This window comes from Aricia agestis, chromosome 1, assembly GCF_905147365.1.
Source record: "Aricia agestis chromosome 1, ilAriAges1.1, whole genome shotgun sequence".
In the NCBI taxonomy this organism is placed as follows: domain Eukaryota; kingdom Metazoa; phylum Arthropoda; class Insecta; order Lepidoptera; family Lycaenidae; genus Aricia; species Aricia agestis.
In genome coordinates this window covers 8,444,270-8,456,469 of record NC_056406.1, presented here as the reverse complement: position 1 = coordinate 8,456,469, position 12,200 = coordinate 8,444,270, and the positions used below count along the sequence as shown (strand labels likewise).

Genomic DNA, 12,200 nt, shown 5'->3' with positions numbered 1-12,200 from the left:
TTAGTCTTAAAATATTCGTAGAAGTCCAGGGAAGGTTTTAAAGTGACACGAAGTTCACCGGGACAGCTAGTATTTATTATTTAGGTTTTTAGGTACGTCAGCTTAGTTTAGTCAATTTTCTCGCTTTATGTATCTAACGAACTTAACAGTCATCGCTAAATATAGTTTTGCATGAAAGAGAGCTATTAAAAATTGATAGACCATAATTTTATATCTTACTGTACAATTTATAATAGAAAGATAAGAGTATTTCCTCATTCTAGTTATTTCTCAGTCGGATATTATCATTATCTTATTATTGTATTTCAATTTAGCAATTTTAAGTACTACGCATACGCTCTTTAAACTCTGTTAATTTTAACGAAATTTCTCTTCTCATTCCAATTTAACTTTAAAAAGCGACATATCGGTAATTTTACGCGTCTCTTCACTTTAAATATGTCGAGGGGCTGACGAATCGCTTCTGAGATAATCTGAGTAATGAAATCGCACTTCAATCGCAAATCTCAGATTGGTGGGATTCATTTTCAATGTGCCCATCAAACTTCTCGGATATATTTCAAACAAATTGCCAACATTTACAATGTGGGGGTGTACTGAGAAATTAAGATCGAGTGCCGGCCTGTCATTTTCACTCTTTCGTTTGTTTCGTTTCGGATTCCAATGACGATCGGTAATTAATTTAATGTCGTTACGAAATTATCGACTTTAATTTAATTTTGATGTCGTCATTTTCGAAATGAGGAAGTGTACTTGTCGGGCCTTTATAAAATACAAGTTTCGAAACATTGCCATTTAATTTATTAATTGATTCGTTTTAGTTAAATTTATTAAATAATATGTTAAATATATTTAACTGGATGACGCCCGCAACTCCGTTGCGCCATGATTCGTTTATCGCGCGGGAACCGTACATTTTTCCGGGATGAAACTATCCTTTGTCCTTTCCCGGGAATCAAAGTATTTCCATAAAATCGGTTGAGCGGTTTGGGCGTGAAGAGGTAACAGACCGACATATAGACGCACACACAGACAGATACAGAGACAGTTTCGTATTCATTTAAGAGCCTGTTTCACCACTTTCTGATAAGGTGCCGAACAGGCGATTCACAACTGTTTTGACAGATTCTCGATACTTGATCTATTAAGTTAATTGGTGGATAGCCTATTTGTCACTTATCGGGAAGTGGTGAAACAGGCCCTAAGTATGGATGTTAACTGCGAGATTACACGTGCGAAATGAAATCCAGCGGGAACGCAGCTCTGCTGTGAGATAATATTATTCTGAATATCAGCTTATATATAGAAAGAAAGCAAGGGGAAATACCATCTCATCATCAGCACATCATCATCTCAATCTATTTAATAGTTTGGAGCATATTATTCGATGTAAGCAAACAAGCCTAAACTCTCTATAATTAACGTTAGTCTTTACACAATAATATTATTTTACCTAAAGGTGTATGTATGTTGGCGTAAACACGTCGGGGGTAACCTCTCAAGTCTCACCCCGACAAGAGGTCACGTGTCGTCATGTCACGAGGACGAAACCTGACCCTAAAGGTAGGATTATTTTTCACGACACTCCGAGAAAGCGTTAACTATTATTTATCTAACCACTACGTTATGCTACGTAATATTTTTGTTTGCGAGAAAATTAGGTTGGGTTGCATCAACTAATTTTAACTATAACTACAATGCAAAATGTCAAATCTTTGGTTATAGTTAAAAATGGACGCCATCAAGACGCCATATTCAACCATAACCATAGAGCTCGACAAGGTTTTAAATGCACGTGGCAAAAAAGGAACTAACGCTGTCATCATACAAAAACCCATTTTTGACAGTTCTCCTTCACCAGCAGCGCCCCCGCCCACCTTCATTTATAACCTTGTTGGACCAGCTGTCATATTCTGTCCGGTCCGGTCAAAGTTAACAAAGTTAAGGTTAAAGTTACAGCTAAATTTAGCCTTAACTATAACTATAACTTTAACCTTATAAGTTATAACTTTAACTTTAACCACGCCTCTGGTGCAACCCAACCTTAGACTCGTAATTTTAAGGCAATGACACATTATTATTACTTACTTACACTTCCTACTCGGTGGCAATTTTCAATTAAAATAAACTCGCCCTTTAGCCAAGACATTTTCTTCATTCTATGAAGAAAACGTCTTGGCTATCTATCTCAGTTAATATTTTTATACAAGGCGATTGACGAATGACTTCGCGACGTCGTATAAAAATATGAAGCTCCAAGCAAACCACCACCACTTAAACGGCCTAAGAAAAACTTGATCAAACATAAATGAGTATATTTACCTATCTGAAGTATGCCCAGGTTCCCATTAGCTCTGGCCCTGTCGCTCTCGCTCTGGAGGCGTCTTATCTCGTGGTCTATGTACACATCATCCGCGCCCAAACACTTCAGCTTCGCTAAGTTGTGTCTGGCTACCTTAAATCAACACATTCAATATTCGGACCTGTTCGACAAGTACGTCTATGGCCTATTAAAATATTGTAGCAAAAATAATAGGCTGGGTATGAGCAGTAACTTCTTTGGTTTGATTTCGTATAGATATCTTATTTTGTTTAAGGAACGTTATGGTGCTTACCAACGCGCTTACAATAAAATAACAATATTATGTAAAAAAAAATGGCTCTACATAACTTTTTTTTTAGATATTCGTTTCTATTTCGGTATATTCGGTACTAGGTTAAAAAAGGTAGGCAGGTCTGCTTGGAATAATATTTGCGTAGCTAACATGAATCATCCGACATTCACAAAGTAGTCAATACACTCTATTGTACCTACATCCTAATATTTGTACAATTTTATCTTAAAATTCTCAAGCAAATAAAGGTTAAAGCAGCAAATTATGCTATTATCCTACTAGTCAGGCTATTTCGTAGTGTGATTCCAGGGTAATACTCGTCTTTATAATAAAAACTGCATCTGTTTTGATTAAAGTTTGACTATATTAACATCGTTCCCACCAAACTTGTTCTAAAAATTATTGGGACATGATAGTTTTGGATCCGACCGTAAAATCCTGCAGGATACAAATACATATAATATATATTATTATATATATTACTTTATTTATTAACATTAATCCATTATATATGTTCTAAAGATTATTTTAAAATATATTCGATCGAAAAACGATTCATGCAGAATTTTACGGTCGGATCTTAGGATATAACTCTACCGTGAAATATAATTTATCTCTGTTATAAAGGGGTGAAACAAACCCTTATTTTTCCAGGAGTCTATAAGACCGTGTGGCCTAATGGATAAGGCGTCGGACTTCGGATCCGAAGATTGCAGGTTCGAGTCCTGTCACGGTCGATTACCAGGGTTCTTTTTAAAAGCTTTTATATTTATTTATAAAATATAAAATAACTTAAATTGTTTATTATTTTGTCAAATAAATACTTAGACCCAATTTCACCAACCTCTGTTTGTTAAATCCTAATAAGGCATTACTTAACGGACCTTGGAAAATGTCCCACAGTAAAAATTTAACAGCGGATTAGTAAACACAACGTTATGTGAACAACGAGTGAATAACATTCAATTCGTTCGTTCTTGTTAAAAGGCGACGAAATTGCAATGTACAAGTTAAATACGACATGTTGGCTGCAATGGGTCATTTTCACCTTATTTGTATAATACGTCATCTGGTAGATAATGCGACCAAATTAAAATATCACTGATCGCATACATTTGTTACACTACAATAGTTCTTTTTAATTTACCAGGTTAATAATTATGATCTGTCAAAGCTACACAAACTTTTATTTACTTATTTCGGCTTGGTAATTTTGATACAAGTCAGTGTATTTGCAATGTCAAGGAAAATCCGAGGGCTGAATTTTTGAAAAAATGAAAATAAATAATTATGCATAACATGAAAAATAATAAATAATATGTAAGGAAGTGGCGAAACATGGCGTCAACACTCAAAAGTCAAAACAGATTATTTTATTGATATTATATATTGTCTTTTTGTTGTTTTGACTATTATAACGGCCTGTTTTATATTTAACGGACCTCCCCAGCAGGAATTAAAATTTAACACCGTGTTAGGCGGTTTGACATGACATTAGCGTATGGTGGAACGCTCGATAGCTCTAACAAGCCGTTAACTAATTTAACAAGCCGTTATTTATTTAACATTGCTTGATGAAACTGGGTCTTATTCTAATAATAATTAATATATTTTGTTAGTACTGTAAAGTAACCGTTTATACAGTTAAATGGTGTAATACCTATGTGTTTTGCGTTTTTCCTCAAAATCAATTTTGGGTTTTGAGTGGGAAATTAATTGGCTGGAGAAACTAAGGGTGGGTTGCGCCAGAGGCGTTGTTATAGTTAAGGTTAAGGTTATCGTCATATAAATGGCGTCCATTATTGACTTATACTAGGGATTTGAGTTTTGACAGATCATTTGACATTTTGTTACAGTTAAAGTTATAGTTAAAGCTGTTAAAGTAAGTTGGTGTAACCCACCCTTAATAACATAATTTTATTTTACTAAACTCACCTCAATTTTTCCGACTTTAATTAGATAGTCGGGGGTTTCTATTAATGTGAACAAAAACAGGAATTGAAGGATCACAAGTGATACCGTTAGGTAGAGCATAGACTCCGAGCTGAGGCCGAGTTTAACCAAATAACCTCCTGCTGTCATGAACGACATCAAGCCGACCATGGCTCCTCTGCTATGAATCGTGCTGATCTCTCTCAAGTATATCGGCACGCAGGTGAACAGCCCAGCTGTTGATACCCCGATGAGCACGTGCAGAATTATGTTGCTTACTTCTGAGTGCGGTAAGAGAAGAGGTACGCATGAGACCTGGAACAAACATAATTAATTATTATTTTTAACAAAAAATTAAAACCGACTTCCAAGGTAAAAACAATAATAATATGAACTAAAACGTATTAAATAACTCTTACTCTATAATAGTGCCTTTTTCAGAATTCGTCTAAATCTCAACTATTTCTGTACATACTACAGTCAATGTCTACAGAAAATGATTGAAATAGAAAAAATGTGGGGTCTATCATTTATGAATAGCTCTAAATAATATTATCTTAGCTTGATGATGAAGTAGGTGAAAGTTACAAGATTTTTTAATTTCTCATAAGTTGTAAAATGTTAGTTTCCCACTTCATCGACTCAATTAGGGATGATGACAAGGTCAAAGGTTAGCGAATTTTGTTAATAAAATAAATAATCAATTTCAGTTCGATAGCATTTGTTTTTTTTTTTGTTATGCGCCTTCAAAGTTGGATAATCAAGTCGATTTTTTTTTCAATTAAATTTCTCAATATTTGTATACCATTCGATAACTTATGCAATTTAAAGCAACTTTTGTTATGAAACCACTTTCATAAACGCAATATTTAATACACCTATCAAACAAAGTTCCCTCCCGATGCGTACAAACTACGAAAGAGTGACGTCAGTCTTTCGTAGCATATTTGTATGGAGCGTTTCGGGCATATCTATTTTATGAGATGTTTGAATTGTCATATCTTGGTAAATTTTTAAGCTATGAGAGTCATTCTTTCAGCGATGTTTTTATTTTTTAAGGGTCTTTCAATTACCAATAAGAAAAAAAAAATAGTCATCAAGCCTATTGTCCTTGTAATGAATGTTACCTACGTATACCTAAATACATATGTTCATTACAAGTACAATTGAAGACATGAGTATCGACTCATGCCTACAATTATTATCCTTGTAATTCAAATTTTAGACTTCATTAGAAGTCTGAAATTTGAACAATACGTTAGTCACTTTAGTGGACCTATTGTCAATTGGCGTTACAATGGGCATTCGATTCAACAAAAAACACGTTTGGGACCACAAGGCTACTGACAATACATTGTATATTTTTTTATTTAATCGCCATTATTTGGGTTAGGACCGTATTGATTTTTATTTCTTACCCCTTGCAGAAGCACTATGACGTATATTCCGAATCTTCGTCCCAACCTGTCGATGCAGAAGCAGAACAGGCTGCCACTGAAGATGGAAGCGAGGATGAGGGCGGTGGTGGTCCATGGCACGTCGTTGAAGAAGATGAAGTATCCAGAGTGAGTCGATATCGTGAGGTTGTTGCTCTCGACCCCATGAGTGAAGAATAGGAGGCTAACTGGAATAAAAAATATCATTAGGATATTTTGTTTATATACTTGGTGAATACGCTTAAGGCCATCCCCTGAGCAAACGACCTTGACCATACATTTGCCGCGTTGCCGAGATCGCACCAAAATCCTATTTTTTTTTACTTCTCTTAGTTCAAAATTGACCTAAAAAAAATCTAACGGCAAATATTGGCGTGTGTTTCAAATATACGTTTATTTTGTTTGTAAATACTAGGGAGATGCTGAATGTATGCTTGAATTTAAAAAAATCGTATTACTTTGGAAGCTGTCAATATGATGAGTATAATTTATTCGTAGAGTATAATAAACAAAAATAGGAAATTATTAACTGAGAAAGAAATGTTCATATGCTGAAGATTATTGGTGTATTTTTATTATAATTTTGTAGCTTTCAAATTATGAGTTAATACTTAATAATACTCTTAAAACGGTAAATTACGGCATCTCCGTAGTGGAAGCGCCTTAATCCATAGTAATAATATTTTAAACATGTAAAATAGAATGTCGGCCTGTAAATTGTAATCACTAATTCCTTAACGATTTACCCGCTGAAACGATCTTGATATGTCTTGATGAGGTATTTTGAGTCCCAAGGAAGGACATAAATGTATGTCAAACTAAGTTTTAATTTTAAAAAAGTATGATTTCTTAAATGAGCCATTTTTTTTTGCGATTTTAGGGATACGACACCACATAAATTGTATACAATTAGTGCGTGAAATTTTAAGTTAAAACTTAAGTACAGTTTTACGCCAGAAGCTAATATAGTATCAAATATCAATCTTAAAACTGCATTTTATAAGATGAGCCATTTAAAATAGATTTTTGTTACCAATGGACCGAGACGATAAGGAATTGTTTATCGGAACGTTAAAATCGAACAACGACTATTTTATTTCATTGTCAGGCAAATCTAAGACCAAATTCTGTACGATTGTGATATAAGTACTTAAACTAAAAAAATAAACCACTAAATGATTAATAACACTTTACCAAAAGTTTCGATTAAGCTCGTAAAAAATTAAGTGCATAGATTTATATCGTTATACACATTATTTTTGCAGTTTATTTATTTAGTTCGAGAAACTATAGAATACGAAACTTTTAACAATAATAGGTACTCGGAGTAGGCATCTAGTTACATAAGGTTTTTTTTATTATTTTTATCTTTTAAAACTTGTTTAAAACGCAGGAAAATAAAATATGTTCAGCTGTTTTCTCGGGTTGATCTTGGCAAAATTAATGATGTTAGAAGGATTATTTCACGCTCCGCAGTGAATCATGTAAATTCGCTTGTTTTATAACGATTCCTCAGCGTAACAAATCGGTTTAGTGTCACAGTTCTATGTCGATTAGACTTCCTAGGGTCAATTCAAACCGCAACGCGACGATTTGTATTGAATTGACAGACCCATAAAGTTAATATACCTAGCGGAATAGAGCAACAATCTCGAGCTGTCAAACGAAACCGAAATTGATTTATGTCAAATCAATATACGCATCGCGTTGCGGTCTGAATCCCCTACTCGTATATTATGAATTAGTATATTATGTATAGTTAGTCCGCCAGCAACTGTAAGATTTTCGTCATTTTATAAAAGCTTAGGTTACTTATGCCCCTCGTAGAGGTAAGATTGACCATCTACTATGGTATTTCGGTCGCGGTTACTTGGAGGTAATCAGTTCTGAAGATCTACCTAACCTCATACTACTCTACTAATATTATACTGTCGCTGGCTCTTGGGTTATAAACTTGTAACTTATAAGTTTGTAAGTACCGAAGGATATTATAAAACTTTAGAACTATTTTTATGAAGGTAGGTATGTAGTTTATGCTTCTACATTAAAACATAGAGTACGTGTTATCTCTATAAAGATTGGATTTAATCAAAAGTGGAGTATGTCTGGCTGGTCTGGATACAAGAATAGATAGAGCTGGGAAAAATTTCATGACCGAATATAATTACTTATTATAAATTTTGTGATTTAATAGAAAATGTTTAATGCTAGATACATATTAATAATACATATCATACATACATAATATCAACCATAATACCATATTATTATTATGAATGCCCTTTTAAAAGCCAATTTTACAATCACCAAATATTGTTAAAAATGCCATAATTTGCAACAAAACAACATCAGTTACGTTTCAAAGTTGTGGAATGACTCTATTATAGATTCGTTATGGCTGTGAATACGTGCGTATAGCCGGTGTACGTCACATGTCACTTTAATTACAAAGGATGTAGAGATTAGCAACACCTAAATCAACTTTGTTAGCACAACATAAGATTGTGGATAGTATGATTAAACAGTATGGTACTTCGACTTCAGACAAACGGGCGAATCTACGCGAGTTGGGCGAGAGGGTACTCACAATGCTGAGTTTTAGTACGGCGGCGGCGCGCGCCGGCCGATCGGACATAGATACGTCAAACATACCAATATCGAGATCTCTTCTGAGTCGGCCTACTCGTTAGTTTTGTTTACTCTGGTATAATGTCTAAACATGGTCTAAACATAAGTTCGGGGCTTCACTGCGAATTGATAATAAGTACCTGGATGACCGAGCTTAGCTCGGTATAGCAAACAGTCATTGACTTCGTGTTACTTAATAACGCCATCTGCTGACACTCGCAGCATCAGAAGAGCTGCAGGTGCGTTGCCGGCCTTTTAAGAGGGAATAGGGAAGGGTAGGGATGGGAAGGGAAGGGAATAGGGGAGGATAGGGAAGGGAATTGGGCCTCCGGTAAACTCACTCACTCGGCGAAACACAGCGCAAGCGCTGTTTCACGCCGGTTTTCTGTGAGAACGTGGTATTTCTCCGGTCGAGCCGGCCCATTCGTGCCGAAGCATGGCTCTCCCACGTATAAACTTATTGGCATTTCTACTATTTTCAAACAAAAATTAAAGGTATAAAAATTGCCAACGCTGAAGTAGTTTGCCCAAGTAGGTACGAGTATGCTGTTTTTTGCATAAAAAATATAACATTTCGGTACACAGTATTCAATGGATTGGGGAATTGATATTGCATGTTAGATTCCATAGAATTCAGCAACTTATTTTTATTGAAAAGACTACTGTATCGGTTTCAAACTTATGTCGGATTTTCTATTGAAAACAGCAAATATCTATTCAAGTTACGAATAACGTATAAGCCGATATTCAATAGTTCTGGCACGATATAGAACAAAGCCGCGCTTGAATAAGCATTCTCCAGACTCTACAAAACTGTTCACTAACTACATAATATAATGTAAAAATAAAGGTAAGTATATTAAAGATTAATTTATTTTTACACTAGGTGTGGGATACAAGTTACAACTTAATGCACACATTTAAGAGGAGTCCACACCGCCGTTTTTCCATACAAACGTTGGACCCTGTTTCCTCCCTGGATAATGCAGGTAGAGTTATGATTTTTTTCCTGAATATCTATGGCCACTACTAGCATGTGCCTATGTTTTCTTTTTTTTTCATTATTTTATTATTAAAAAGGCCGGCAACGCACCTGCAGCTCTTCTGCGGGGCTAAAATGGTAACTTTTAGCAATTCCTCACAATCAATTCAGCGACGATATTACGAGCAATATCGTCGGTGATTCATCTAATTTTGTAAAATAACGTCCTACGTCAACGGCAATTCAATTCATTAGCAGATTCATAATTGAAACTGTATTGCCATTCTGAAAAACATAAAAACGAACATGACCGGTTTTTTTTCTACATTTATTTATGATTTTATGAATGATCCACGAAATATTTGATATAATTGTTATATTTTATGTATTAAACTGTACATTTATTGTATATTTGTTCATTAAAATCATTTTATAACTAAAAACAAAATGTTGGTTAATAATTTCACCATAATCTTCAAATATCGTTATATTTTCGTAACGTTATTGCCGCAAGGGCATCTATGTCCATATAACAATATCAAGTATCGGTTAAATTTTCATATTATAAGCACAGTAAAATTTAATACAGACAGACAGACGGCCTGACAGACCGAAACTATAAGGGTTTCTTGTTGACTACGGAACCCTAAAAAGTAGGTAAGCACAAATCTTGCGAAAAAACTTTGGTGCTCGAAGTTGGGCTTTGAGTGAGATTTCGTGCGTCTACTAACATGAACGGAAGGTATCGCGTCGAACTGGCATCGTTGCATATCAAAAATTACCGTTAAAAATATCAGTATTAATAACGTTATTTTTATACCTATAGGTATCTAAAAATGTTACCCACAGACTTGTATGAATATAAACGAAATGTGTCGCGTCGAACTGGCAACGTCGCATACCAGAAAATAACGATATTTTTACCGGTAATAATAACGGCATTTTTTAAACTATATTTAAATGTTATGTTACCTACTAGATATCGTTAAAAATATCGTTAAGCTACCCTTATAAAAATAGCGGTACGTAACGGTAATTTTTCTAGTAATCGATAACGTTATGAAGCCATGCTATATGCTGGCAACATTTTTTACTTTAGTCATGTTTGTATACAAACTTCAAAGTTTTGAAACCGACTTTGTAATTTTAAACTTCTTTAGATAAACCATAAACCTATAATGCTACGACAGTATATAAAGTCTATGAGATAAACAATTTCTATAATATATTACGACATAAGAATAGTTCTAAGATCAAAGATGACGTTTATAGTAACATTTGATGATTCTGATTTTTACGACTTTTCATAGAAAAATGTCAAACAAATGAATTGCTTAGTACGAATCATTAAATGAATTGCACGTTAAGAGAAGTTTAAAAATGAATCGTAAATGATTCATTGTATGATTCAACTAAGCGACCATTTTAGCCCCGCCGATGCTGCGAGTGTTCATGGGCGACGGAAGTTGCTTTCCATCAGGTGACCCGTTTGCTCGTTTGCCCCCTTATTTCATAAAAAAAAGACTATTTTTTTTATTATCTCTATTCATTAAGTACTTATTTCAGTCATAATAATAATAAGAGACTTTATTCGACAATCTTTGTAATACAAACTAAATACCTACAAAATAATAAATCAATTAATATTGACACTGCACCGGTTAAGAGTTTGTCTTGCGTCGTCGCATAGGCCTCCCCTTTCTGTCTGTCCTGCTTGTTGCATCTTTTCCAATTGGTGCCCGCAAAATAAAAAAATAAAAACATTCCAGTCGCACTTAGGGTCAATTCAGAGCGCAACGCGCCGCGTAGATGCATTTCTAATTTTGTATGGATTTGACAGATTTCAATTGCGTGAGACGTCTTGCAAATCTGTCAAATCCATACAAAATATTGAAATGCATATACCTACCTACCTACGCGTCGCGTGCGTTGCGGTCTGAATTGACCCTGGATGAAACAAACGTCATTTGGTTACTCGAAATAATTTTAATGATTTTTAATACTAACAAAAGAATTATGTTGCATAATGATTAATTTATCTGATTTACGTAATAGCACGGTTATGTTATGTAATAGACTATAATGTTTCCTACAATCTTCATGACATAATAACACGCTAGGGCAGTTCCTAAGACGTAAACCTTTCATTATATAGAACTCAATATTGTTGGGCATTTTTTATCCCTAATGATATCCATACCTTTTTTTTTTATGAAATAAGGAGGCAAACGAGCAAACGGGTCACCTGATGGAAAGCAACTTCCGTCGCCCATGGACACTCGCAGCATCAGAAGAGCTGCAGGTGCGTTGCCGGCCTTTTAAAAGGGAATAGGGTAATAGGGGAGGGTAGGGATGGGAAGGGAAGGGAATAGGGGAGGGTAGGGAAGGGAATAGGGCCTACCCTATTCCCTTCCCTACCCTCCCCTATTCCCTGAGTGAGTGAGTTTACCGGAGGCCCAATCCCCTAGGATTGGGCCTCCGGTAAACTCACTCACTCGGCGAAACACAGCGCAAGCGCTGTTTCACGCCGGTTTTCTGTGAGAACGTGGTATTTCTCCGGTCGAGCCGGCCCATTCGTGCCGAAGCATGGCTCTCCCACGTATAAAT

The 12,200-nt window shown here is 35.2% G+C and overlaps 1 protein-coding gene and 1 non-coding gene across 2 annotated transcripts in view; one reads left to right on the top strand and one right to left on the bottom strand.

The window, feature by feature from the left end:
* The window catches only part of LOC121729398 (facilitated trehalose transporter Tret1-like), a 37,724-nt gene that overhangs the window by 23,129 nt on the left and 2,395 nt on the right, over positions 1–12,200 (bottom strand). The window contains exons 2-4 of the mRNA XM_042117904.1: positions 5,966–6,171; positions 4,551–4,862; positions 2,323–2,455 (exon numbers count right to left, since the gene is read on the bottom strand). Coding sequence (XP_041973838.1) covers positions 2,323–2,455; positions 4,551–4,862; positions 5,966–6,171 — 651 coding nt within the window. The remainder of the gene's footprint in view (positions 1–2,322; positions 2,456–4,550; positions 4,863–5,965; positions 6,172–12,200) is intronic.
* On the top strand, positions 3,280–3,352 carry Trnar-ucg. Its single transcript has one exon. It is a non-coding gene; the product is annotated as a tRNA-Arg (tRNA).